General features: G+C 52.5%; 1 protein-coding gene and 1 long non-coding RNA gene across 3 annotated transcripts; both read right to left on the bottom strand.

Moving 5' to 3' along the window:
• Nucleotides 1-2,697: 2,697 nt before the first annotated feature.
• Nucleotides 2,698-3,094, bottom strand: LOC128469522 (uncharacterized). Its single transcript, XR_008345947.1, has 2 exons — nt 2,965-3,094; nt 2,698-2,926 (listed from the first exon to the last, which is right to left on the bottom strand). It is a non-coding gene; the product is annotated as an uncharacterized LOC128469522 (long non-coding RNA).
• A 1,134-nt stretch (nt 3,095-4,228) lies between these two features.
• RAB11FIP2 (RAB11 family interacting protein 2) lies at nt 4,229-14,897 on the bottom strand. 2 transcript variants are annotated; one of them, XM_053450283.1, is made up of 6 exons: nt 14,742-14,897; nt 14,065-14,654; nt 8,379-8,794; nt 7,714-8,176; nt 5,746-5,824; nt 4,229-4,493 (listed from the first exon to the last, which is right to left on the bottom strand). In XM_053450283.1, exons 2-6 carry the CDS (start codon nt 14,412-14,414, stop codon nt 4,278-4,280), a joined length of 1,524 nt encoding a protein of 507 aa, XP_053306258.1. In that variant the 5' UTR covers nt 14,415-14,654; nt 14,742-14,897; the 3' UTR covers nt 4,229-4,277. The 2 variants fall into 2 exon arrangements, with proteins under 2 accessions (XP_053306258.1, XP_053306256.1); XM_053450281.1 differs by having other exon boundaries at nt 14,065-14,885.
• Between the last annotated feature and the right edge of the window lie 11,901 nt (nt 14,898-26,798).

The raw sequence follows: 26,798 nt of genomic DNA, 5'->3' as shown, positions 1-26,798 counted from the left end.
GTCTTGCTGATTGGACCTTTCCATTGGTTGCTATTTTGATAAGCATATCTGGGACCTTTTATTCGCTGGCGACCCCAAGCCCTACCTTCTCAGGATTTGGGTAGGCGGGCCTTGGGCCTCCATCTCGGACCTCTGCCTTGGGCCTCCGCCTTGAGCCTCCATCTCGGGCCTCAGCCTTGGGCCTCAGCCTTGGGCCTCCATCTCGGGCTTCCGTCTTGGGCTTCCGTCTTGGGCTTCCATCTCGGGCCTCCGCCTTGGGCCTCCATCTCGGGCCTCCATCTCGGGCCTCCATCTCGCACCTCCGCCTTGGGCCTCCATCTGGGGCCTCCGCCTTGGGCATTCCACTAAACAGCACTAAAATATCTAAAATCTGCCAATATAGGTTCTAGATTTGTTATCCATACCGTGAGAGCTCATTGGGCTCCTAGTCCCGTGTGTTACAGAGGTGACCCCAGAACCTGCCGGTAGAAGCAGGAGGCTTAATGCCCCGGGGGCAGGTCCTGTCACATTAGCCCGCCGCATTAGGACCTCAGCCTGACAGCCGGAACACGAGCGGCGGACATGAATCTTTAAATGGTCCAAACAACTTTCATGGCCGGTGGGGCCACTTGTGAGAATCACCGGCAATTAACAGCCAGGTCCGGGGCCACGTGGCAAACAAAAGAGAGAGACAATTAGTGAAAACCTGAGCCCGCACGTGCCGTACGAGAGACACGCGCACCCGCGGGCTCCTTATCTCTCCTGTTTCAGGACCGGCCGCCCCAGGGGCCCGGCTCCTGCCTTCACCCAGCACCCATCTGCTGACATCAGCTGGGACAGTATGAAGGTTTAGCCGACCCCCGGCTGGTGACACGGATCCCCCGGAGAGCCGGCTCGGCACGCGTCTGGACGAGGGCCTTTACAAAGCGAGGTGTAAAAACCCGGCCCGGGGCGGACGGCTCACGTTACAGCCTGACCCCGCTAGGTGGTAAAACGAGTGTTAACAGAGGTGTTTATATTGGTCTCCGGGCTGTTACCGTGACAAATGCCCCCCCCGCTCCGGGATAAATATTTCACGCGCATGGTTACAGGAGACGGATTAACCCTTCATCGGGCAGAAAACGAGCAAAAAAATGATTAGCGCAAAAACCCCACTTTTATCACTTTGTGAGCATTTATCAGACGTTTCAGACGTCGCCGGCGGCCCATAAATCGGGTCAGAGATGAACCCCGCGTCCAGCGGCGGCAGCGCTATCGGTGGTGGCCAGAGCTGCCTTTTTACCCCCAGTCCGGCCCGGGCCAATATGGCAGCCCGATACTTACGACGGCCTTCCTAAGCAGCATGAAGCCCCCGATCTCCAACACAACAGAAAAGGTCTGGAAAAGTCTGGATTTTCCCATCTTTGACGTTCTGCTCATACGGGAAATAAAACCAGGTGAGAGCGGGGGGGGGAGTGGGGGGGCAAATGGGGAGGATATAGAGAGGCCTGAGCGGAGGGGGGGTAAATGGGGAGGAGACGGGGGGCTCGTCCCGGGGAGGGTCTCGGGAGGGGATACAGTGTCTGAGAGACGGTTATTTATGGTGCGGCGCAGTCTGTTGGCCGTCCGGCTCGATGTTACAACGTGTGGCGGACGCCGCTGACAGCGGCTTTTACGACGCGCAGTAAGAACATGCGCCGTGCGGAACATTCTGGATGGTGCAGTAAGCCCTCCGCGGGGCACGAGGCTGCAGACCCTCAGACCCCGGATGCGGCCGGCTGTCCTTTCATTACCGCGTAACGCTCGCTTATTATCAGAAGTTTGTTTTCCTTTAATAAGAATTTCAGGATTTCTTCGGTTCAAATACCGCGGAGTCTCAGCTTTTGGGGCAAAATATAAGAAAATTATTGTTTCCAAAAAGATATTTTAACAATTTATGAACTCTAGGCGTGATAACGGTCGCCGGGGAGACTGACCCCTTCAGGCCAGGGAGAACGTAAAACCAAATAGCCCCTCGGCCACTTGCCCCTCTAACACGTACCTGCATGCACACATGGTTACCCATTAACACTAACATGTACCTGCACACGCACACACTTACCCGTTAACATGTACCTGCACACGCACACACTTACCCGTTAACATGTACCTGCACACGCACACACTTACCCGTTAACATGTACCTGCACACGCACACACTAACCCGTTAACACGTACCTGCACACGCACACACTAACCCGTTAACACGTACCTGCACACGCACACACTTACCCATTAACACTAACACATACCTGCACACGCACAAACTTACCCGTTAACATGTACCTGCACACGCGCACACTTACCCATCAACATGTACCTGAGCACACACACGCTTACCCGTTAACATGTACCTCCACACGCTTACCCATTAACATGTACCTGCACACACTCATTAACATGTACCTGAACACACACACGCTTACCCGTTAACATGTATCTGCACACGCACACACTTACCCGTTAACATGTACCTGCACACGCACACACTTACCCATCAACATGTACCTGAGCACACACACGCTTACCCGTTAACATGTACCTCCACACGCTTACCCATTAACATGTACCTGCACACACTTACTCATTAACATGTACCTGAACACACACACGCTTACCCGTTAACATGTACCTGCACACGCTTACCTATTAACACTAACACGTACCTGCACACACACACTAAAATAATAATAAACCGTCGCCGTTCCAAATGATTTTTATTTATATAAATAAAAAAGTGTCATCATGCTCGCACATGTTACATACGTGATAAATACACGGAAGCCCAAAGCCCCATGACAGGACGGGGTCTCAGTCACAGCCGAATTAGTGCAACAGAAAGAAAACGTGAGCGGCCTCCCAGCAGTGGTGGTAGACATAGGCAGCAGGACTGTTAGCTTTGGCATGACGGACGTTTGGCCGGAACGCGCTCAGGTTCTTTCCAAGCATTTGGCTGATGACTGAAACGGAATAAGCCAATCACCAACCGGCGTCACTAACCACCACCAACCGGACGGCCGCGCGACCACCCTCCTAACCTCAGACTCCGCAGACGTTGCCGAGCATGTCCGGCAGATAAATCCCATCACGCTCAGCCACGGTACTAGTTTCACTATTTTAGGGGGTATTTTGGGGTCTGGAGGCCGTTGCCGCGCAGGGCGAGGAGACCGGCGACAGCGATCCCACTCCTCGTGGGGAATAAGCGTGATGGGAGTTGGCTTCTGTCATCACTGGGAATTCCTCCGTTTGTGAGATTTAAATACTGTCGGGTTTTGGTTTTTTTTGATCGATCGCTCAAATACTTGAAACATACAGAAAAAATGTCACTTTTACCCAGAACCCCGCGGTACGAATCCTGCGGAGACCCCAAGTCATAAAAACCGCACAGCTTCGCCCATAAATACCAGAGAAAATATCACAATGATTATTAATCAGGGTGCCAGAAATTAATGAATACGATGATTATTATCATTAAATATCACTGAATAACAGTAATAGTGCGAACCGATTATTGCGGGAACGGCTAAACGGAAAGTGGGCGTGGTTTTAGAAGTTCTTGAAGGCCCCACCCATGATAAATCGGTTTTCTCTGAAGTCCCACCCCTTGCCACCAATCACGGGCCCCATACTGTTACCCGCAGGGAACCCTCTGCTGGGTAACGGATCGGGTTATCCCGCAGACTATGGCAGGTGTAGAACCCACAGGGGCCACGGAAAGCTCGCGATGACGTCTCACTGAATAACGCAATATCCGCTATCGCTCCATGATATTCCCCCTCCAGGATTATAATCTTTTCCCACCGCTGCCAAAGAGCGGCCCGTGGGCCGAAATTACATCACAAAACACGGGGCCCCTGCAGCAAAAGGGTTTCACGTAAATGCGATGGATACACAAGACAGACGGACAGACAGACACATGATTGGCCCTCGGCGTATGACGTAAGAAATGGGGGGGCTCCTTGGAAATGCTGTGAATGAGTTAACCCCCCCTGTAATTGTCCTTCATGTATTTGGGGCCCCCGGAGGATCTGTAAAGGCGTTTCGGATAAAATCATCCCGACCCGAACCCCGAATCACGCAGAACAAAAGTAGGTTCATCAGTAAGTGTTCCACTCTGCCGCTGCTATGGCAACAGTCCCATAAAGCACCATTTTTCTCGCGCCCTGTGCGTTCAAACGGTCACCTGAGGAAGCAGCGGCTCCGGGGGCCAGGAAAGCCTCACCCCCCCCCCCTTTGTGGCCGGAGGGACTGCATGTCGCCCCCCCGGGACCGGGGGCATGTTAGGCGTGGGGGAATTTGCCGGCTTTCCGGGAAGGCACGTAGGGCACGCGCAGGATGCTGGGGGTCTCCTCCATCACCCGCACCAGCAGGTCGTCGATGTAATTCTCCAGCTCGCGGATGTGGAAGTCTTTCTTCCTCAGCAGCTCCTTGTGCTTGGCGAGCTCGCCCTCCACCTCCCGGCGGCTCAGGTGTCTGTAGAGCCCGACGCCTTCCTCCTGAAACACAGAATTCACCGACGGGTTCTTTACCGACAGTCACTTCCATGCTGCAGCTTCCCAGCAGCAGACCCTCACCCCATTCGCTCGCTCTTTATTAGGCGCACTATTTCTTTGACGCGATCTTGCTAGGGGTATCAGCGCAGGGAAGCGGGGCAGTTAATCGGGGCAGGGGCTACGGCTGGAGTTTATTTACTGTGCAGTTCCGGACCATAAGCTGCCTCCCAGCAGAAGCGGCCTTTTTTTAAGTTGAAATGAATGACATGCTGCGGTTATTACAGAATCCGTTAACCCTTTGCAGTCTATCGCAGCCTCTCGGGCTATGAAAGGGTTACAGGTGCGTCCATTAATCCTTCCCTGTTACCCCCAGTCAGTGATAAAAGCTACCTGCTGTGCACAGGAAGGAAAGTGTTAATGATCCGACTTCCAGCAGCAGCAGTTATCTCTTCATTTACCCCGCGGGGGGCAGAGATGGGGTAAATCTCTCCTAATGAGATAAGGCCCGGTAGTTTATGGAAAGGGATGAATCGGGACGTGTTAGGGAGCGGCCCCCGTGCCCAGCACACGGACAGCTGCCTCGAGCCTCCCTCACCTCATTAAAGGCTGCAGGTGGCCAATTAAAAGCGATGATTCAGCCGACAGCAAGGACGGCGTTATCTGCCGGGAATATCACCGACTGGAGCTGCCGCGCAGAGCGAGGTGACCACGGAGGCCAGCGGTTCCAGCACATGCGTGTCCCGTGTCACCGAGCAGTGCATGTAATGCTGACTTCATACTCCCCACGCACTTCACATGCGTCGCTCGGGGACATGGGGTACTGATGTGTGGACGGGAAGGAGATCAGCTTATAAGGGGGGCATCAAAGTGCCCCATAGGTGTACAGGTGGCCGCGGGTCAGCGTCTGCGCAGGTATGTATATGGCGTGTGGCGTGTTTTTCCACGTGTATAATCTGCAGATAAACGCCAGCATACGAGAGATTTGCCCCCCGCGGGGCAGCTGCCGGCACTTATCACACTTTAAAGCGTTGATGGGAATTTCTGCGATGCTCTGATTTATCGCGACCTTCAGCAGACGCTCGCCAGAGGGGGGGGCGGAGGGCCGGGGGGGGGAACAGCCGCCACTCTCTCAGCTTAATTAGGATGCAGATAACAAGGACCTGCGGCCCTTCGTGGCACCCGCCGTATATCACTGCTGGGCTCCTTCCTGCCCCCATCACCCGCCGGAGACATGTTAGCGACCCCCCCCACTTACCGGGTACCCCGAGGAGACGTCGGCTCCTCTCGCTCTGCTCCCCACTTGTGCTTCTGAGGACGAGAGTCTCAGGTGGGATCTGGAAGAAAGAAAATTCACGTTTCACACAGATTGCAAGCTCTTCAGCACAGACAGAATTCTCTATAATCTGCACCAATGTCCCTTCCTGCCGCTTCCAGGCCCAAAGGGGCCGCGTTTCCGAGACCCCCGGTGAGAAGAATGGGGTCTCTGAGTGCTTCATAACAATGTATAGCTGGATGAATGGGAATCGCGCATGGACACCATATGGGGCAACCGGCCCAAAGGATGCGTTCCGAGCCAAAGAGCCCCACTCCGTTCATGGCAAATTTGCGAATTAAATGCCCCAGGTCACTCAGGCAGATTTTGCCCCAATCCGGTGCTCTGTGGTGCAGAAAGCCGTTGTGCGAGGAGCCGCTGGGTCACTCGCAGGTCTTACCACGGCCCAGGGGCAACTAAGCAGCCAGCGGTTGGGGAGATGGGGGCTTCCTGAAGATAAAATCGCAGGGCACATTTCTTTTGGGGGGTAAATGGGGCAGTTTTCCTGATGAAGCGGACGCTGCGGTGAAACAAACACCTGGATCAGCATTTAACGCTCAGAAGCTTCCGAAGAGTTAACGAGAGGCGACCCCCGCGATCACTAATTATGTTTTAAAGCCCTGGGGGGGATTCTGCCCCCTTCTGTGGCAGATAAATGAGTAGCTCTGTAACCTACCCCTCATTCTTAGCTTCCACTTTGTAGCAGACCCCGCATCCGGACCCCTCTAATTACCTAAACGCCATCTCCCGGGGTCAGCCTAATTACCCGGCGCACGGCCCGGCGACCTCGCTAATAACTTCCCGGGCCGCCCAATGAAAGACGCTTTCTCCTCTCGCACCTGCCGCCGGCTGCAAATTGAGAAATTTTCACATCAGCCGATTAGCCGAAGAGAGCCGTCTGTCTCCCCCCAACGGGGGCCGCGGGGGCCACGAGCCACGAGGGGCATTTATTCACCTGTCCGGACGGAGGGCGGCCACGGAAACCAAATAACATTGTATCCAAATGACAAATATAATCAATGGCGGGTCCCCGAAAACACGCATTGGTTGCTATGGCGATTGGACATTCAACTCATTGTTAACACATAATCCCCAAAAGGCCTGGAAACCAGCAGGAAGTTTCATTCATTTGCGCCTCCAAAATAAATGAAACCGACGCGACGCATTATTAGAATTATCCGCGATTTCCTGCCATTCCGGGCGCAGAAACAACAATTCATTTCATAGAAACCCACAACCCGTCGGCAGATCGGCCCCCAGCGGCCCATCTGGTCTGTAAGGACTCAAACCTTTATCAGTCGTTGGTCTCGTCTTAGATTCAGGAGCCGTATGTCTATCCCATGCATGTTTAATCCCCTCACTGTATTACCCTCTACCACTTCTGCTGGGAGGCTGTTTCACTTATCTACCACCCTCTCCGTTCCATCTCAGCCTCTGGCCCTCTAGTGTTAGATTCTGGTCTCTTGTTGTAATGCTCTGTATTTATATCACATAAAGTAACGAGCACTGAGAGCTGTGCCCCAAACGACATGAAAAGCGTGGGTGTCCAGCCTGGCCCCCGAGGGTCATAATCAAGGCTGGACTGGGTATTAAAAGCCCCGGCAGCCAAGAAAATGAGGTACGCGGCCTCACGCTGCAAAAAAATTAGTGTGTAGCGTGTGGCCTCACAGGTGACCGCATTCTATACCCTTACTCAGTACGTGAGCAGCGCCATCCGGCCCGTCCACCACCGGCCCGTCCGGCACCTGCCAAGTATTAGCATTACTCTATTTCACCGGCAGACGCCGAGATTACTTTTCTGCATCATCAGGAAAAGCCGGTCTGTTTGGGGCCCCGGGGGCCGGGTCTGGACACCCTGTGCTAAGGGATGATGCAGACATTGAAGCCATATTGAGACAGGACCAGGATTACCGCTGCTCCGGGGCTTGGCCTCCCATCCTGAAGTTGGCTGCGAAGGGGTTTGTGGACTCGTAGCCGTCGGCCGGCGGTTGGCTGCTGCCGTCGGGGATCCTGGTATCGGGGCTCCAGTCCTCGTGGTTCGGCCGCTCGGACTTTTTCCCTTCTTTTTTGCCCGTTACTCGATCGAAAAGGCTGACTTTGTCTTTTTTCCTCCCCTCTTTCTTTCCTTCTGCAGGCTTGGAGAAGAGGCCCAGGGAGGCGCTGCCGGTCAGGCTGCCGTCCTGGGCCGCGCCGTGGTCTTCGTAGGGAGCCCATTGTCGGGGCAGAGTTGCAAACTTCTGAGGAAGAGCATGGGCCGCAGCGGGGGCAGGATCGGGGTCTCCGCCGAGGGTCCATTCCCCTCCGGTGCTTTCCGCGGGGCCGGTTTGGGACGTGTCGGCGCTCATCGTCCGCCGGTGAGGAGACTTGAGGAACCCTAAACGTGGATAAGAAGAGAGATCGTGGAGAGACAGATCAGCATCCTAAGTGCCCACTCACTCTGCATGCATTATGAGGACACTCATACAATCCTCCCCGGCGTCAGACTATCATCCTCACAATCCCCCCCCCGGGGGTCTTCTCATGTCTACATCTAACAGACCTCCTGCCTTCCTTCAGACACTCGGCCGGCCACTCACCTTCCTCAGCTGAGCTGATGGGGCCGAGAGGAGGCTTCACCGGGACCCCCCCGGCCCCCACCCGCGAGGACTGCGGCCCCATCAGATCAGACATGGACTGAGCAGAAGACAAACGCTGAGGGCCCAGGAGAAACGGCTTCTTGGGCTTGTCCTTGACTTGTAATTCCGCCCCGCCGGGTTCCCGGGGAGCGTCGCTGGTGCTGGGGACGATGGCCGACGAGGTGTCGGAGAACGCGCCGTCAGCCTTCCGCCCCTTCATGCGGTCCTTCAGCCGGGCGAAGGGAGAGCGAGTCTTGTCCCTCATGGAGAGGTCGAACATGCTGGCCGTCATGTTGTTCCTCACGAACTGGATGTTGACTTTGAGTTCCCCCCTCGGCTTCGACTTCTTTCCCTGCTTGGACTCCAATTTAAACCATCTGAAAGAAATGAAAAAAAACGGTAATAAAAAAGGGCCGGGGGCCGAAACCGATTCGCATCTGACGGGAACGGTTCATTTTGGGCCGCGTTTGCCATTTACAAAGAGTCTTTAGCTGCGATCTGTGGATGGCGTTCGGATAACCTTTTGGAATAGCGTCCCCACTGAAGAAGAGACCTCCGTGGTTTCAAACACACAACGGGCAGCGAACCCTCTGCTCCGCACTTTGAGCCCCCAAACCGCCCCGCAGACCCCGAAAACAGCCGCGGGGGCTTTAAACTGAGATGCATGTCTAACGCTGCCACGCGGCAGCTAGGGGGTTAAACGGCGGCTTGGAGAAAATGAGGGGAATAAATGGCGGTTTGCGGCGCTCCTTTCGCCATGAAACGCGTTCTCCTTGCGGGGCTTTTAGTTTCTCGTGTAGAGAGGAAGCTTTTTCCTCCCCTTAGCGGGTCGCCGAGTACCCCGCAGGCGGCAGCGAGCTGGCGCTCTCAGCCCGTCAAGAGCCGTCTGCCACCGATAAAACAATTTGCACTCCTCTCGCTGAGGCCACGAGACCCCCCGCCGAGCACGAGACGTCGTATCGCTCCGGCTCATCAGAGCGCAGCCTGCGTGTTTCCTCAATGCACCGCCGAGCCGATAACTGGCGGGACATGCGCGGCGCGGGAGCCCCCCCCCCGAAACGCGGCGGAACGCATTTACTTCCCAAAACCAGCCCTGAAAAAAAAAAAAATAATAATTCACGGCCTGTTCTGCGTAATGCTTTGGAGAGACTGGGTTGAAACGACCTCCGGGAAGCTGAGATCGCCAGCAGCCCCCCAAAACTCCCCCCCCGCAGGGTTATCTGATCCGGAAGTTTCTTCCCCTCCTCCCACCCTGACAAAGGCTGAACCAATCAACAACAATCAGCAACTTAACAGTAGGGGAGAACAGGAAGTTAGGATGGCCGCTCCCATCGTATACACATAAGGGGGGTCAGAGATATATGTAATATATATGGACACGCCCACTCCCCACCCTATTTTATCTGGGGCCAGCCCCACCTACATATAATGCCAGCCCCACCCCCTGCAGAAAGGGAGCGCTGCAGGCAGCCTGAAATGGGTAGTTCCCAGGTACAGCGGCCCCGGGGCATGCGCGGCTGCGGGCCGGGAGGGTAGGGCCCTTATGTTTGGGGCCCATAAACATATCTATAAATCTTCCGGCAATAATCTCCGGGGTCATCCAGAGTGCCGCGGGGGGGGGGCGGCGGATTTAACGTGTTAAAGGAAATACATGTCCCGCCAGGAGACTAATGAATGATTAAAAAATTATTTTCAGAGCAAGAAGATGATGCAGAAACAGGTGCGTCCGACGGGGGCCAGTAAACGGCCGCCAGAACCGAGGAGTATTTTATGATGGAGGAAGGGGGGGAGCGGGAATCACACGAGAGAGGAGAGACCCCGCAGCCAAAGACTGAGGCACAAAAACTACAAGAATCTGCCCCCTCACACTAAGATTGGTGACGTAAGGCCTTACGTCACCAATCTTAGTGTGAGGGGGCAGATTCTTGGGGGTCTGGATCTGAATCCTATTCTCGAATCCCCCCCCCCCCCGCTGGGATCATATTTAGGACTCCCAGTCGGTACTTTTACTCGCAGTATATTATGGTTAGTCTCCCTGCTTGAACACAGGTGACTCAATTGAGTATATCTTTAATAAGTCAAGGTTTCCATGATGACCGACAGAGCCATTTTTCCTCGATGGGCTATTAAAGGGTTAATATTTCTCATTAAGAAAGTTCTGCTCCCAGCACTGAGAGCTTTTGGAACGTAGACTTATTACCATGGCAACCAATAAAACGTTCCTGCTGATTGGGCCATTCCGATTGGCGATACCCCCCTTCCTGCACCAAAGAGTTAAAATAGGCGCACAACGTCCCCGACGGCTTCCAAAAACTGACAGCGAATCCCGGCGCCCCCCCAATATAGACCGGCATCCTTACAGCATCACACAGGAAATTAACCCCTAACATTAAACACACTACATATATGTAACCATGGGAACGGCCATCTTAACTTCCCGTTCTCAAGATCCATGAGCCGGCCCCTGTATAATGTATAGATAAATCAGCGAGCCGGCCCCTGTATAATGTATAGATAAATCAGTGACCGGCCCCCTGTATAATGTATAGATAAATCAGTGACTGGCCCCTGTATAATGTATAGATAAATCAGCGAGCCGGCCCCTGTATAATGTATAGATAAATCAGTGACCGGCCCCTGTATAATGTATAGAGAAATCAGTGAGCCGGCCCCAGTATAATGTATAGATAAATCAGTGACCGGCCCCTGTATAATGTATAGCTAAATCAGTGAGCCGGCCCCTGTATAATGTATAGATAAATCAGTGACCGGCCCCTGTATAATGTATAGATAAATCAGTGAGCCGGCCTCAGTATAATGTATAGATAAATCAGCAAGCCAGCCCTCTGTATAATGTATAGATAAATCAGTGACCGGCCCCTGTATAATGTATAGATAAATCAGTGACCGGCCCCCTGTATAATGTATAGATAAATCAGCGAGCCGGCCCCTGTATAATGTATAGATAAATCAGTGACCTGCCCCCTGTATAATGTATAGTTATATCAGCGACCGGCCCCCTGTATAATGTATAGATAAATCAGTGACCGGCCCCTGTATAATGTATAGAGAAATCAGTGAGCCGGCCCCAGTATAATGTATAGATAAATCAGCAAGCCAGCCCTCTGTATAATGTATAGATAAATCAGTGACAGGCCCCTGTATAATGTATAGATAAATCAGTGACCGGCCCCCTGTATAATGTATAGATAAATCAGCGAGCCGGCCCCTGTATAATGTATAGATAAATCAGTGACCGGCCCCTGTATAATGTATAGAGAAATCAGTGAGCCGGCCCCAGTATAATGTATAGATAAATCAGTGACCGGCCCCTGTATAATGTATAGATAAATCAGTGAGCCGGCCTCAGTATAATGTATAGATAAATCAGCAAGCCAGCCCTCTGTATAATGTATAGATAAATCAGTGACCGGCCCCTGTATAATGTATAGATAAATCAGTGACCGGCCCCCTGTATAATGTATAGATAAATCAGCGAGCCGGCCCCTGTATAATGTATAGATAAATCAGTGACCTGCCCCCTGTATAATGTATAGTTATATCAGTGACCGGCCCCCTGTATAATGTATAGATAAATCAGTGACCGGCCCCTGTATAATGTATAGAGAAATCAGTGAGCCGGCCCCAGTATAATGTATAGATAAATCAGCAAGCCAGCCCTCTGTATAATGTATAGATAAATCAGTGACAGGCCCCTGTATAATGTATAGATAAATCAGTGACCGGCCCCCTGTATAATGTATCGATAAATCAGCGAGCCGGCCCCTGTATAATGTATAGATAAATCAGTGACCGGCCCCTGTATAATGTATAGATAAATCAGTGACCGGCCCCTGTATAATGTATTGATAAATCAGTGACCGGCCCCCTGTATAATGTATAGTTATATCAGTGACCGGCCCCTGTATAATGTATAGATAAATCAGTGACTGCCCCCTGTATAATGTATAGTTATACCAGTGACCGGCCCCTGTATAATGTATAGCTAAATCAGTTGGTGGGAATAAAGGCCCCCCTGTTAAATCAGCCAATTAGATGGGGAATAATGTTCCCTTACTAAATAAGCCAATCAGACGGTGGGAATAAAGGCTCCCTATTAGTTTTACCAATAAGATGAGATAATAAGATAAAGACTCCTTGTCAATTCTGCTAAAGGGGAGGAGCTTGGGTCATCATTTCAATTCATCCAATCAGAGTGGTTGTTAATTGTCCCGCGGTGGAGGAGCTGATGCAGCCAATCAGGAGGGGTGTTAGAAGCTCTGTCCCGGGTCTGTGTGAGGGGCTGATGGCGGGCATGGCTGCGTACATTCCGGGTCAGACCTGTTTGAGGGACATTTTTTCAAGGGTCCCTGAGGGCCCCACTTCTTTGCCATTGTCAGGAGCGCAGTTTCACATTGGTCCAGAGCGCATGCGCAGAAACTTTGGAGCAGTTTTTATATCATGAGGCGAATTATTAACTCAACTGAGGCCAGTTTGGCCTGAAAAGGTCTTACCCAAGGTACAGAGACTGGCTGAGTGTGATGGGAGCACCCCCCCCGTTATAGTGCCCTATAGGGGGTACATATTACATACCCCCAGCCACTCACACAAATCACCACAGTGTTAGGATAAGCCGGCTGCATTTTTTCACATCCTCTGCCCCAGGTGAGCCCGGCTGTAAGGGGGTCCGGCCCGCATGCACCAGGTGGAGTAATCTCTGATGTCACTGGTTTGCCGGTTAGTAAGGGGGTATTTGTCGTGTGGTATGGAGGCTTAAGAACCGGTTGGGGTGTTTCTGAAATGCCCCTCACTCTACACCCACCGGATCCGCTGTCACCCGCCGTTTAGGTTTGTGCGCCTACAGACGCTGGTATTTATGGCGTAAGCCCCCTTTAAGTAGATGTTATTATGTAATGACTTGTGGGGTAGGTGTCTAGAGGTAAATAAGGGCAGGTAACAGAATAGGGACATGTTTGGCGGATTCAGACACCCCTGCGGCGGGGACCCAGACACGCCATTTTCTAATTAACCCTGTGTGCAGGGAATGGGTCCTCGCCAGGCGGGGCGTTATCCTGCCTGAGCTCCGCCCCCTGCGCACTTCATATCCGCGAGGTTGCTGCTGGACTGGCGAATGACGAGGCCTCCCGTCCGCCTCCGATGGAGGAGGGAGCGTCCGGCGAAGGCTGCAGGAATGCGGACGGATCGCAGGCCTCTCCCGTCTGTTTACTGGTATTTTTAGGACAGGAGAGCATTAAAGCCGCAGGAGCGGGGCCCCGACCGGCTCTACCTGTTCCCTGCATTCCTGCTCTATCGCGCTGCAAATCACAGCCGGTGGGGGTTCTGGGTTATACCTGCCCCGGGTATATCTTTAAGCTTGTTATGCACCATTTGTTAAACTATTGTACAGCGCTGCGGAGTATGATGGCGCTATATTAATATATAACAGCACACGCTGTACTGCGCTGCGGAGTATGATGCTGCTATATGAAATAACAGCCAGAAGCAAGACGTTACAATGCGGGGTATTAGAAGCTGGGGCTTTATAACGTTGCATCATCGCATGTCATTCTGCATGAGAGTGCCGGCGGGGGAAGGGTATTAAAATGATAACTTAACCCCAAAAGCTATCGCGCCGACGTGCACTTACTCTGTTTTCCTTCTTTCTTTGTTCTCGAAGATGTGGTTCAGGTTAATGGAGACCTGGCCCAGGAACCTGTCGAGGCTGACCAGCGACCTGTGCATGACGCTCAGCTGCAGCTGGTACTGCTCCGGGTTGTCCTGCACCAGTAGGCCCGGCAGCTCAAAGGACGCCTCTTCCTTCCAGACGGGATGAAGGGACTTCTCCACCACCGAGGTAGAATACTTCTCCTTCCCCAGCTGGATGATGGTGTAGGTGTCGTTTGTGCCATGTTTGCCCTTTGGGTGGAGATCACGGGCTTGGAGCACCGTCACCTGAACGTGTGTCGGGTGCCACTTCTGCGCAGCGTCCTCCAACATAGCTGCTGTCCGGCGGCTGCTCCGATATCCACCAGCGCTGATTACAGAGGCTCCTAACCGCACGGCTCTGCTACCATCACACCCAGCCACGTACCCCAGAACTGTGAATTCAGGGACTCATCTCGGCCATTACTGCGTCATTTCCGTGATGCATTAATCAGGCTCTGCAGCGTGGCCGATGCACGTGTCCTTTAAAGGGCCGCATTAGGCATGCAGGGCACCGAGCCGTGCATGTCAAGCCTGTGAATGCAGAACACAAAGGCACAGATGCATGGGAATCACTGCATGAAAAGGAGGCGGCCCCCTCCTCCCCCGAGCGCCTCTCACAATAGCATTGATTTCTCGCGCAGGGAGACGGAGCGACGAGCGCCTCGGATCAATCACTCGGCTCGATTGCTTTAATTAATTCGCGGCTAGTAAGGTGACTTCTGCTGCAGGCTCTGCATCCACTTCCGGGTTCTCCATGTAGCTGGAAGCCTCCTCATAACAGCCTCCCTTTCATTGGTTTTTTCCATGCTTATCCCAAACAAGGCATGTGTAGAGCGCTGTCATTGGCTGGCTGCTTTCCCCAGGCAGACCTCATTTTATTCCAGTCTGTCATTTATTGAAGGTGCCGGCCTGTGATTGGTCTGCCTTAGGAATGCACCAAAACACAGCTGATTCCCTGATAACTGCCCCATCTCACCCCTCGCCTTGTTTGCTTTTTAAGCGAAGTTCCAGCGGCAAACGCAGATTACGGAGTAACTGGAATGCGCTCTGCGGTTTTCTAGAGATCACAAAATGGCCAAATTCCTGGGAATGGGTCGGACTGAACCGGCTGGGTCACGGGTAACGGGCGGCCAGGTCACGGGCAACGGGCAGCTTCGCTTATGTCCTCGGGTAACGGGCGGCCAGGTCACGGGCAGCTTCGCTTATGTCCTGTGAATTCTGCGCAAAGTGCCCGCTTTGGTTATAGTAGCGATCGTGCGATATGCCGCTCACCAATCAGACACTGAAAGGGTTAAAGCTGACTAGGTGCTTAGATTAATGGGAGTTGCAGTGAGCGGACCTGCGGCGTGTCCGCACAACGATGGCGTCTGTTGCAATAATGATTCGGGGGGGTTGCGTTTTGCTACATGTTTGGGGCAGGGGAGGCATGATGAGTGCCACGCGTGGCCTGTGTTAATATGTTGGAAGGAATGTGGGTGGGACCTATGCACCTTGCAGGTCAGGTTTGTAGCTCCTCCTTGTTACCATAGTGACCGCTGTGTCAACGCGCCGAGCACCGCAGCCGGTAGCTCCTTTGCCCTTCCTGCATTATTGCATTGAGATATTCTTTGCTGTCGTTATTAACCCTTTGTGATCAGGAAGACAGCCATGTACCTGACCAGAGACGCTGTCATACATGTAATTCACATCGTCACGTAACACGTTAATGCCTCTCGGTCACTCAGAGGGCTGCAGGAAGGGATTGTGCGTTTAACCCTTTCGTGTTTTTAGGAGTGATAGCAGTTTTAACTCTTTAGATACCAATTCGTTGCTCATCCTCGATTGTAATTTATTCTCATGATGAACACCCATTGGCCGCCGTGTCAGAGCATTAACAGTAATACACTTACACCGCTGGTATTTCACCGGGTAATGACCCGTGCATGCGCCAGTGTTTCCCATGGGGGCAGTCATGGTCCCCTGTATTCTCCAGTAGGGGCTATTCACAGCCTGGGTAATAAGCGATCTTTCCAAATCATCACAGTTTAGTAAATCTCACTGAAAACATCTGGATTTGGTAATACCGTTTTTGATTAAGAAGTAAATGTGTTTTACTCAATCGCTGCTCGTCCCGGAGAATTCCGCCAAGAGATGCTCTTTTTCCTCCGTTATTACACAATTCAGACATTCACTGAAATCCTTTAATGTCCTCCCCGCTGTGTCCTCCCCACATCACAGGCCGGCATCTGACTGTATCGTGGGGATAAGAGATATGTGGAGTAGATTAAAGAGGCCTCTGTGCCGCACGCTGCAGACAACGCGCCAACTTCCTACATACTTTCAGTAACGTCTGTGAACCCGACCGGCTTCTGCGAATTGCGGCAGCTGCTTTATTTTAAAGATCAGACAAAAAAAAAAAAAAGAATAGCCCCGTATATTCATTGTGTACTGACGGGGTCAAAAGACTGGCACACAGGGGGCAAAATGTGATTGAAGATGATCAGGACTCTTCAAGGGTCCGCGGTCGACTCTCTTGCATTGAATTATTCTGCAAAGACTGTGATTTTCCTGAATCATCTTTATGTAAAGGGGACGGGTGGTTCGTGTAACGACCTCTCTGAGACCCCCTTTCACTCGCGTGTCTGTAGACAGGGAAACGTATTCCTTTGGCAGATCAGCGTTCTTACAGTGAGGGCAGTTAATATGGGGTTAGTAAGCAGACTTGTATGGACGGTTTGGTTCAGGTGGCGCCGCTGCTTTTCAACCTTCTCTAAATTCAGATTTTTAGGCCGTGTTTTGCGATGTCCTCTGTGAAGAAGCCCGTGGCTGCTGTGGACGTTGTTGACGCCGGGTCCCCAGAAATCCCCCCTCTGACAAGCCTTTCCCTTATCGTTGTGTAAATAGGTTATCAGTCACTGAGTAGTATGCAGACTCTCTGCCCTGCGCTGGCTCAGCCAATCGCTGTCTGGTTGATCTACTGGAGGACCAAGGATCCCTTTCCTTCGAGCACCCGACAGACAGTGTTTGATGTACTGGACCGGGTGACACCGCAGCTGGGGATCTTCTCCAGGGTTTAAGGACCGACAGAGCAGAACTGCACGGTAAGATCCCCACCATGCGCCAGGCAATAACATGTAACGGGGTGATGTGCTCTCGGGTCTATATATATATATATATATATATATATATATATATATATATAATATATATATATCTCTATATCACACCGGTAAAGATTCTACTCTGCGTATAACAGAAGGTTTAGAGACATGTTATGTAACCTGCACCTGCTGAACCGTTACTTCCACAATCCTCCGCTCGGTTGGGCACAGCCAAATACTGGATGAGGATAATGGGAGTTACGACGTCTCGGTGACTGCACCATTTTGTATATACCGGTTGTATATACAGTATATATAATATGTATATAGTACAGTATATAGACATGTATGTTAAGATCCTTTAACCCTTCCTGGTAAGTTTTATCCTGTAATCCACGACTCCTGAATGTAACAGACCAAGGACTGATTAAGGTTTGAGTCTTTACAGCAGGAGTAAAGAGGCGACTAGACGGGGGGCCACCGGGGGCCTATCTGCCGGCAGGTTCTGGGTTTCTGTGTATGGCGGATCCGTAGAGCGGACTCCGCATTAAATAAGTGTTATTTTTTATATCGTCGAGTCTCCGCTTCAGGCCGTGAAGGCGACGTGATTAACGTTTCCAGCAATTCATTGTTCAGTGGACTGATATTGGGGTATCTGGAACTCGTCTCATAAGCTTACAGTCTGTAATTGTAGCGACCATGGGTAAAGCTCTTGCATATGTGAAAAATAACTCACAGAATCCTCAGCCACCTGGTGACCCACCTTCTGGCACCCAAGTAGTTATTACACCCCTGATGTCTCCAAATAACGAATTCTGCACAATGTGTTCGCTAAACCCCCTGATTTCACTCCACGGCCCATCAGGGTATTGAAAACATAGCAATTATTTGTATTTTAATAAAATCCGGCTTCGGGTTCAGACTCCGCAGGACCCCCGAGCTTTCTGCTGGAGCCGAGTCTCTCTCTCAACGCAGCAGAACTTCGCATGGAGCTCCTGGAGCGGAGGCCGAGCTGCAGACAGCAAACCTAGCTTTGTTTGGTGTAAAATGACCGGAGGCGCTGGCGAAGCCGGTAACGTGGTGGCCATGCTGAGAACCCCGGGGAGAGACTGCTTCATGCGCTGGTTGTGAGCAGGACTCCCCACGCCCTGCATCCGGTCACAATTCCGTAGCACACGCGCGCGTGCGCACACACACGCCGGTCCCATCCTGGCTGAGCCTGGGCCATGATATGATACCCCCGATGGCCTGGTTACAGGTGACGTGTCTCCAGCCGGCCCCTCGATCTGCCCGTCAGCAAACCTGTCGATCTGCCCCTAGTAATTCAGCACCACCAGAATCCTGCACTCCATTACAACGAGTGATAATATACGCCAATAAATTACTCAACTAGTGCAGTCAGTGATAATTACATTCTTTATCGCATTTTTTGAGTAAATAATTTGGAGGCTGACAGTCTATTTCTTTGCCACTGAAATGGTTAAAGTTCGGAGAACATCCCGCTCTCAGATTAACTATTTCTGAGCCATGAAATAACCAAAGCCACATGTTGGCAGATGGTCCGGTAACCAATATATCATGTCAGACCGTAACGCGCTCTGTGCCCAGGACGTTCCTCGTATCCAGAGAACAACAAAACGTTCACCGTAAACTGGGATTTATTTAAAAAAACATCTCTGGTTATTGATGTTTTTAAAATCTCCGTGTAATTGAAATCCATTGTAGTGCGGCGAAAAAATGTTCAATAAAAATAAACTCCAAAAACCTCCTTTATGGCCTATTGCCTGGAACGCAGACAAATCTTATTAATATTTCCTATTTACGGTCGGGGGTCGCACGGGGAGCCCCTGCGGGGGGGACGCTCTCCCAGACGGTTTTCATTTCTCTTCTCAACACATTAGGGTTAAAAGCAATATAGAAAATCAAAAATAAAGCCTTTTGATGTTTTGTTGGGCGGCGGGACTTTGGAAGCGTATGGAGCAGACATGGAAGCCAGGAACGCGGCCTGAGCTGCGGTACATGAAAGGGGGACGCGGATGGCTTTACTGAGTATCCCGCTGCTCTATTCAGGGCCCGGGCGAGAGGGGCTCTTTTTATGAACTTTGATCTGTCTGCGCTGATAAAACTTAAACTAATCCCAAAAATCTAGCAGGAGCTGCAAGAGCTTCTTAACACTTTCCCTGCTGGTTTTGGGGGATGTTCAGCCACTTTAATGCTCCACGGACAGCCCGGTTACCCGATCTCAGCTGCGTGCGTGGTGTGGATATTATCGGGGGGGATATGCCCTGCGCGTTTGGTTGTGTCCCGATGTTTGAGATAATCGAATATATTATAAAAGATATTTATCGCTACGGGGAATAACAAGGAGGTGCCACGGACTGCGGCGATCCAGAAGCGCATGAGTATTACTCAAGAAGTGATCACTGGGTACCTATCGCCTCTCTCCCCTAGGCGCCCGTCTCGGGGAACCTGCCTCTCGCTCGTGTTCATTAAGAGTGCGGACTCCGATTACGAGTTGTTACATCCCCCGGCCGAGCACCTGCATGCCAGGAAATAGAGAGCTAAGTCTGGATTTAGGAGCTAGCTCTCTAATTTAGGGCTGCCCCCACTTACCATTAAAACTGACCCTGAATGTATAGAATGGGGTACAGAGTATTTATTAATGGGGACTGGAGGTCGTCACACGAGGTCAGCTCAGTAGGGTCAGAGTTATCACTCCCGGAGGTAACTCAGCTGACTTGACTCGAGACGACTCGCAGGCCGCCGCACTTATCACGGCCGCTTGGTGAGTGTCTGTAAGACCCCGGACCCCGCACATACCCCTCCACGGAGCGATCGGTCCAAACGAGTATTAAAACAGGCACTTTTGGGTTAAATTCTTTCCCGGGGTCGGCAGAAATGTGACTCCGTATGGTGGGTGTTAGTAGGAGGCCTGTAATTAGGTGTCTTTGGGTAAACGGCGCTGTAAGTCTGGCGGCGGGTAACGTTTGCTGATGATTTTTAGTGGTGATAATACGTTTTTCGTGTCTGAACGTGACCCGCGTCCTGTGAGCGCCGCCGGCGGCCGTTTTCCCAGAACCCCGTTTCATTTCACGTTTCTGAGAGAAACCATCCTGGGGTCGGCTCTTCTTAACCCATTTTCAGAGGGGGTCCCTAATGAGGACCCCAGAATCCCCCCCTGTGGTGCCCGCTCCCCCGATGTAACTGTGGCACTGATAACCTTTCTGGGATAAAAAGGGTTAAAGCGACAGCCGAAGGCAAAAATCTGTACGACCAGAACGAGGAGCAAATATTTTGGCCGTTCCAGGGCCGGTGGGGGGTTCCAGCTTTTCATTCTTCGCCTTTCATTCTTTTGCCCCTCGCGTGGTTTTTGTCGTCCTCCTTTCTCTCCGCCGCATGTTATCCCCGGGCCGCCATTGTCTTCGCTTATTGCCATATTTGTCTCGTCGCCCCTCTCTGTTTCTTTGAAAAGTTGACGTTTGATGTTTTAATTGTCTCCGTCCCCAGTGAACGAGCCGCCGGAGCCCCCGTTTCCACCATGCGCCGGCTGATCTTCCTGCATCACCGCGACTGGTCCCTAGAAGCAGGCAGCGGGGGGTTAATGCACCAAAAAACATATTTCTTTAGCGCATTTTAACCGTTACCGGCACCCAGAAAGCTCAGAATCTATCTTTTTGGTTGTCGTGTTTTTTCTCTTAGAGCTAAAATTATGAAATTCTTACGTTTTTGGGGATGATGGCAATGCTTTTGTTTTAAGAGATTTTCGACGTTCCAGTGCTTGCCAGCACTCATAGGGTTAACGGTGTTAAATTCCTGCTCCGGTAGAGATGTCTGCTTTTTGGGGGTATCTGAAATCTGGGTCACCAGGGGGACATTAAAGCCCAACACCTGATGTCAAGAATCTGTAGGGAAGGGGGGCAGTAAGCGGACACGGACCCCCAACTAGCAGGTTCATATCTGAGAAAAGAAAGTAACCTGTCGATTTCGAGTATTTTGCAGTCGCTCCCTGTGGCTGGGAGTTGTGGGAGTTGTGGATGTACGGCGGCAGCAGGATTGGGGATCGTGCTGCCGTCTCATATCTCCCGAGTCTTCCCATGGCTGGGAGTTGTGGGAGTTGTGGATGTACGACGGCAGCAGGATTGGGGATCGCGCTGCCGTCTCATATCTCCTGAGTTCTCCCATGGCTGGGAGTTGTGAGAGTTGTGGATGTACGGCGGCAGGAGGATTGGGGATCGCGCTGCCGTCTCGGATCTCCTGAGTTCTCCCGTGGCTGGGAGTTGTGAGAGTTGTGGATGTACGGCCGGCAGGAGGATTGGGGATCGCGCTGCCGTCTCAGATCTCCCGGGTCTTCCCATGGCTGGGAGTTGCGGGTGTACGGCGGCAGGAGGATTAGGGATCGCGACTGTCACAGATCTCCCGATTCCCCTGGTGGCTGGGAGTTGTGGGAGTTGCGGGTGTACGGCAGCAGGAGGATTGGGGATTGCGCTGCCGTCTCAGATCTCCCGAGTCTCCCCATGACTGAGAGTTGTGGGAGTTGCGGGTGTACGGCGGCAGCAGGATTGGGGATCGCGCTGCTGTCACATATCTCCTGAGTTCTCACATGGCTGGGAGTTGTGGATGTACGGCGGCAGGAGGATTGGGGATCGCACTGCCGTCTCGGATCTCCTGATTCCCCTGGTAGCTGGGAGTTGTGGGAGTTGTGGATGTACGGCGGCAGCAGGATTGGGGATCGCGCGGCCGTCTCGGATCTCCTGATTCCCCTGGTGGCTGGGAGTTGTGGGAGTTGTGGATGTACGGCGGCAGCAGGATTGGGGATCGCGCTGCTGTCACATATCTCCCGAGTCTTCCCGTGGCTGGGAGTTGTGGGAGTTGCGGGTGTACGGCCGGCAGGAGGATTGGGGATCGCGCTGCCGCCTCGGATCTCCTGAGTTCTCATGTGGCTGGGAGTTGTGAAAGTTGCTGGTATACGGCGGCAGCAGGATTGGGGATCGCGCTGCCGCCTCGGATATCCCGAGTCTTCCCGTGGCTGGGAGTTGTGGGAGTTGCGGGTGTACGGCGGCAGGAGGATTGGGGATCGCGCTGTCGTCTCAGATCTCCCGAGTCTTCCCATGGCTGGGAGTTGTGGGAGTTGAGGATGTACAGCCGGCAGGAGGATTGGGGATCGCGACTGTCTCAGATCTCCCGATTCCCCTGGTGGCTGGGAGTTGTGGGAGTTGCGGGTGTACGGCAGCAGGAGGATTGGGGATTGCGCTGCCGTCTCAGATCTCCCGAGTCTCCCCATGACTGAGAGTTGTGGGAGTTGCGGGTGTACGGCGGCAGCAGGATTGGGGATCGCGCTGCTGTCACATATCTCCCGAGTCTTCCCGTGGCTGGGAGTTGTGGGAGTTGCGGGTGTACGGCCGGCAGGAGGATTGGGGATCGCGCTGCCGTCTCATATCTCCTGAGTTCTCATGTGGCTGGAAGTTGTGGGAGTTGCTGGTATACGGCGGCAGCAGGATTGGGGATCGCGCTGCCGCCTCGGATCTCCTGATTCCCCTGGTGGCTGGGAGTTGTGGGAGTTGTGGATGTACGGCGGCAGCAGGATTGGGGATCGCGCGGCCGTCTCGGATCTCCCGAGTCTTCCCGTGGCAGGGAGTTGTGGGAGTTGTGGATGTACGGCGGCAGCAGGATTGGGGATCGCGCGGCCGCCTCGGATCTCCTGATTCCCCTGGTGGCTGGGAGTTGTTGGAGTTGAGGATGTACGGCGGCAGCAGGATTGGGGATCGCGCTGCCGCCTCGGATCTCCCGAGTCTTCCCGTGGCTGGGAGTTGTGGATGTACGGCGGCAGCAGGATTGGGGATCGCGCGGCCGCCTCGGATCTCCTGATTCCCCTGGTGGCTGGGAGTTGTTGGAGTTGAGGATGTACGGCGGCAGCAGGATTGGGGATCGCGCTGCCGCCTCGGATATCCCGAGTCTTCCCGTGGCTGGGAGTTGTGGATGTACGGCGGCAGCAGGATTGGGGATCGCGCGGCCGCCTCGGATCTCCTGATTCCCCTGGTGGCTGGGAGTTGTGGGAGTTGAGGATGTACGGCGGCAGCAGGATTGGGGATCGCGCGGCCGTCTCGGATCTCCTGATTCCCCTGGTGGCTGGGAGTTGTTGGAGTTGTGGATGTACGGCGGCAGCAGGATCGGGGATCGCGCTGCCGTCTCGGATCTCCCTCCTCGCCTCCCGAGTCCCCCCAGGGGGGGTTTATCGTCTCCCTCTGACTCCGGTCAAAATACAACCTTTCGTGGCCTGAAACACTTGCAACATTTTGACAATTTGTAGCTGATTTTCTTGCATTACCCTTTTAAGACCCTAATAATAGGTTTTTCTTCAGCGCTGAATTAAAACATTAAAGGCCATAAATTCCTCAGTCACCTGCATTCATTTAGAACTAATTTATTATGGAACGTATCATAAAGCGGCTCTGACAAGCAGGCCTCCTCTCGGCTATAAATCTGTTTCCACGTGTTTACATAACTTGCACTCGGTTCAGGAAAAGACCTCCATGTGGGAGGGGGGCAGATTAACCCTTCGCCTTCCCGCGGACCTTCCGGGCAGGCATGCGCTGTGACGTCCCCCGGCGCCCGGGACTCGAACGGTTAAAAACGATTCTATAAAAAAGGCAATCAGAAGGGTAATTTTAAAACAATGGAAGGACCTCCCGGGCCGGAGAGCGAAATGATCGGCCCTTAGGGGCCACGTGGACCCCTGTGAAGGGCTTTATGTGACTGAAGTCGAGTGTTCCCTCTGAGGTGAATGATACGGCACTCGGAGGGTTACTGTACATTCAGATGCACCTGTAACCCCGATCCTTGGAAATCTTCATCCCGAGCGGCTGTTAACCCACTGTGTGCCACTTAATCCAAGTGAAAGTCCTGGATGTGTTTAGTACTCGGGCTCCACCGCCAGAAATCGGTTATTCCTCCCCGCTTCTTTGTAAGGACTGTTAGATACGTGTATGAGATACGTGTGTGTGTGTGTGTATATATATATATATATATATATATATATATATATATATATATACATACATAACACTCAGCGGCCCCTGCCCGTCCTCTCTGGGGGGTATTACCGGGTCCCAGGGATCTGCCCTCAGCCTCCTTCTCTTCTCCTTTTGACAATTGCACCTTTTTTGTCCCCAAATAGTACCCGCCGTGCCGGGGCAGGAGCCTCAGCCGCCTGGGAAACAATTCCTTTTGTCTGTTGTGTTGCTGCCGCTGCGATACTCTGTCCCTGAATCAGTTGTACTGCTGCCGGCGGAGGTGGCCTCCTGTCCCCGGGGGGCCGCCGGCTGCGATACTCTGCCCCTGAATCAGTTGTGTTGCTGCCGCTGCGATACTCTGTCCCTGAATCAGTTGTGTTGCTGCCGGCGGAGGTGGCCTCCTGTCCCCGGGGGGCCGCCGGCTGCGATACTCTGCCCCTGAATCAGTTGTGTTGCTGCCGGCGTAGAAATAAACCCGGTTCCCGGATTCCCTGAATTCACGCGATGTTTGTAAGCAGCCGTCGCGCAGGTTCTAGGATCTCTTCTGAATAGAAATGTCCGCCGGTCCTGTCCAATCTGCCATCAGATCTTATGTGTTCCTCGGCCTTATCTCACCTTTGTCTCTCTCTCCTCTTCACGCTGGGTCCGATGGCCCGTCTGCCCTCTCTTTATACCCCCAGGACCCCCGATACGTGGCAGAAAACGTCGGCGTTTCTCTCCGGATAAATAATGAGGATATAAAAAGTAATTCTGTGCAACCCAATAACTCCGAATCTGGGAAAAAGTTATAATTCTAAAGGTCTGTCCCAAAAGCAGCCGGCGGACCCTGCGAACAGGCGACCTTATCACCATAGTAACCAGCGGAATGGTCCCATCAGCAAGGCCATTTGATTGGCCGCTGCGGCAATGAACCTGCGCCAGAATACATGTTTAATGTCCGCACGTTCTGCCGACTCGCGGTCGGATCCGGTCCGGAGATGTTTTATACGCCCGATCGGTTAAAGGGAACCTAAAAATACAAAATATGGAATTTGTGCCCCAAATGGCAGCCGGATGAACCCCACAGGCTGCCGAAGTCTCCTAATCAGACGCTCAGATCATTTCCACCGCAGACCATTAAAGCGGGACGGGCACGATCGATTAACGGAGCATTCCTTATGGTTTAGCGTGTGACGGACCTGCGCGACTGTCGCTCTTCGCTGTTTCTGCCGCTTCTAATTATAATAAAATCTTTTTACATCAGGATAGCGGAGGTTCCCGGCAGAAACGCGTGACTCGGGGATCTGATAGCGGAACGGCTCTACATTCGCGTTTCTTGCTGTGAGTTTCCAATGTTTTGGATAAAAATGTATTTTTTTTTTTTTTTATTTTTTTTTTTGATGTACGGCAACAATTCAGACCCTCAAGGCCCATAAAAGGGGAAACATCTCGTTCCAGATTATCCAGATTCTTTCACCTGGAGAAACCGTCTCAGCCGTGCGATGTTTCCCGTTAACATAACCCCCCCCCATCGCGCTGTAGGCCGAAGCCGCCATCTTGCTGCCCCGTCAGGGGGTATAAATCGCCCATCACCCTGAGATATCTGTGATAATAGCGTTACGGAGGAGAGTACCGGCAGCAGAGAGGGACCCAAACGGCAAAAACCCTTCCAGACGGCAGCGGGCGCCAAAAACCGTAGCCAGTGCATAATGGATGCGCAGACGTTCTAAACGCATCCAATGATGATGATGATCCGAGCGTCTCCTGAAATAAAGGTCTGTGAGGTCAGAGGGAATCCGGATGTTGAGGTCATCATGCGCTTTGCTGCTTATTATATCCCAGTTTACCAATAGTACAGCGCTGTGGAATATGTTGGCGCTATATAAATCACTATATAATAATACATTTTGTAAAAATGTTGAAAGTTCCTGTTCTTTTTTTTCTTGATGGTAAAATTAGTAATTAATAGAAATCGATCGGATTTTACGATTAATCGCCTGCGTCTAACACGCTGGAAATGCGTTTCTGTAAAGCTCTGACGCGTTTCTCCCGTGCGCTGCCGCGGCGCGCAGGTCTCTGCTCCATACGTTATATGTTTCTATACGTTCTCTGCGGAGATCAGATAACTGAACGCGGGGGCCGCCGGGATCTCGTCTGACTTTCAGTTTTTCAGTTTGCTCACCAGGGAGGAGGAGTTACGATGCGTGCGGGAGGAGGGGAGAACTCTCCAGGAACGAATCAGAGGTCGAGCAGAAGATTGACGAGATCCACAAGTAATTACATTATCTGCACCTAGGGGGCAAACTGCTGCTATCTGCACCTAGGGGGCAAACTGCTGCTATCTGCACCCAGTGGCAAACTGCTGCTATATACGCCTGGGGCAAACTGCTGCTATCTGCACCTAGGGGCAAACTGCTGCTATCTGCACCCAGGGGCAAACTGCTGCTATCTGCACCCAGGGGCACCCAAGTGCTGCTAACTGAATCTTTACCAGCCTACCCATTCCCCCAATTGTCAGCGATCAGGTTAGACCTGGCAGCCCCCCCAGGTTCCCCCCGTATAACTGATGATAATAATCCTCTGCTTATTGCCCCGGCGCAGTAATA

Source organism: Spea bombifrons, chromosome 11 (assembly GCF_027358695.1).
Source record: "Spea bombifrons isolate aSpeBom1 chromosome 11, aSpeBom1.2.pri, whole genome shotgun sequence".
Classification (NCBI taxonomy): Eukaryota; Metazoa; Chordata; class Amphibia; order Anura; family Pelobatidae; genus Spea; species Spea bombifrons.
The sequence above is the reverse complement of the archived record's forward strand: the minus strand, read 5'-3'. Positions and strand labels throughout refer to the sequence as shown.

Excerpts from the sequence above, each read along its gene's own strand:
- RAB11FIP2 (XM_053450283.1), bottom strand. The coding sequence starts at position 14,414 with ATGTTGGAGGACGCTGCGCAGAAGTGGCACCCGACACACGTTCAGGTG. Across the intron at positions 8,177-8,378 it reads CATCAGCTCAGCTGAGGAAG|GGTTCCTCAAGTCTCCTCAC; the intron begins GTGAGTGGCCGG and ends ATCCACGTTTAG. Across the intron at positions 5,825-7,713 it reads GGCCAAGCCCCGGAGCAGCG|ATCCCACCTGAGACTCTCGT; the intron begins GTAATCCTGGTC and ends TCTTTCTTCCAG.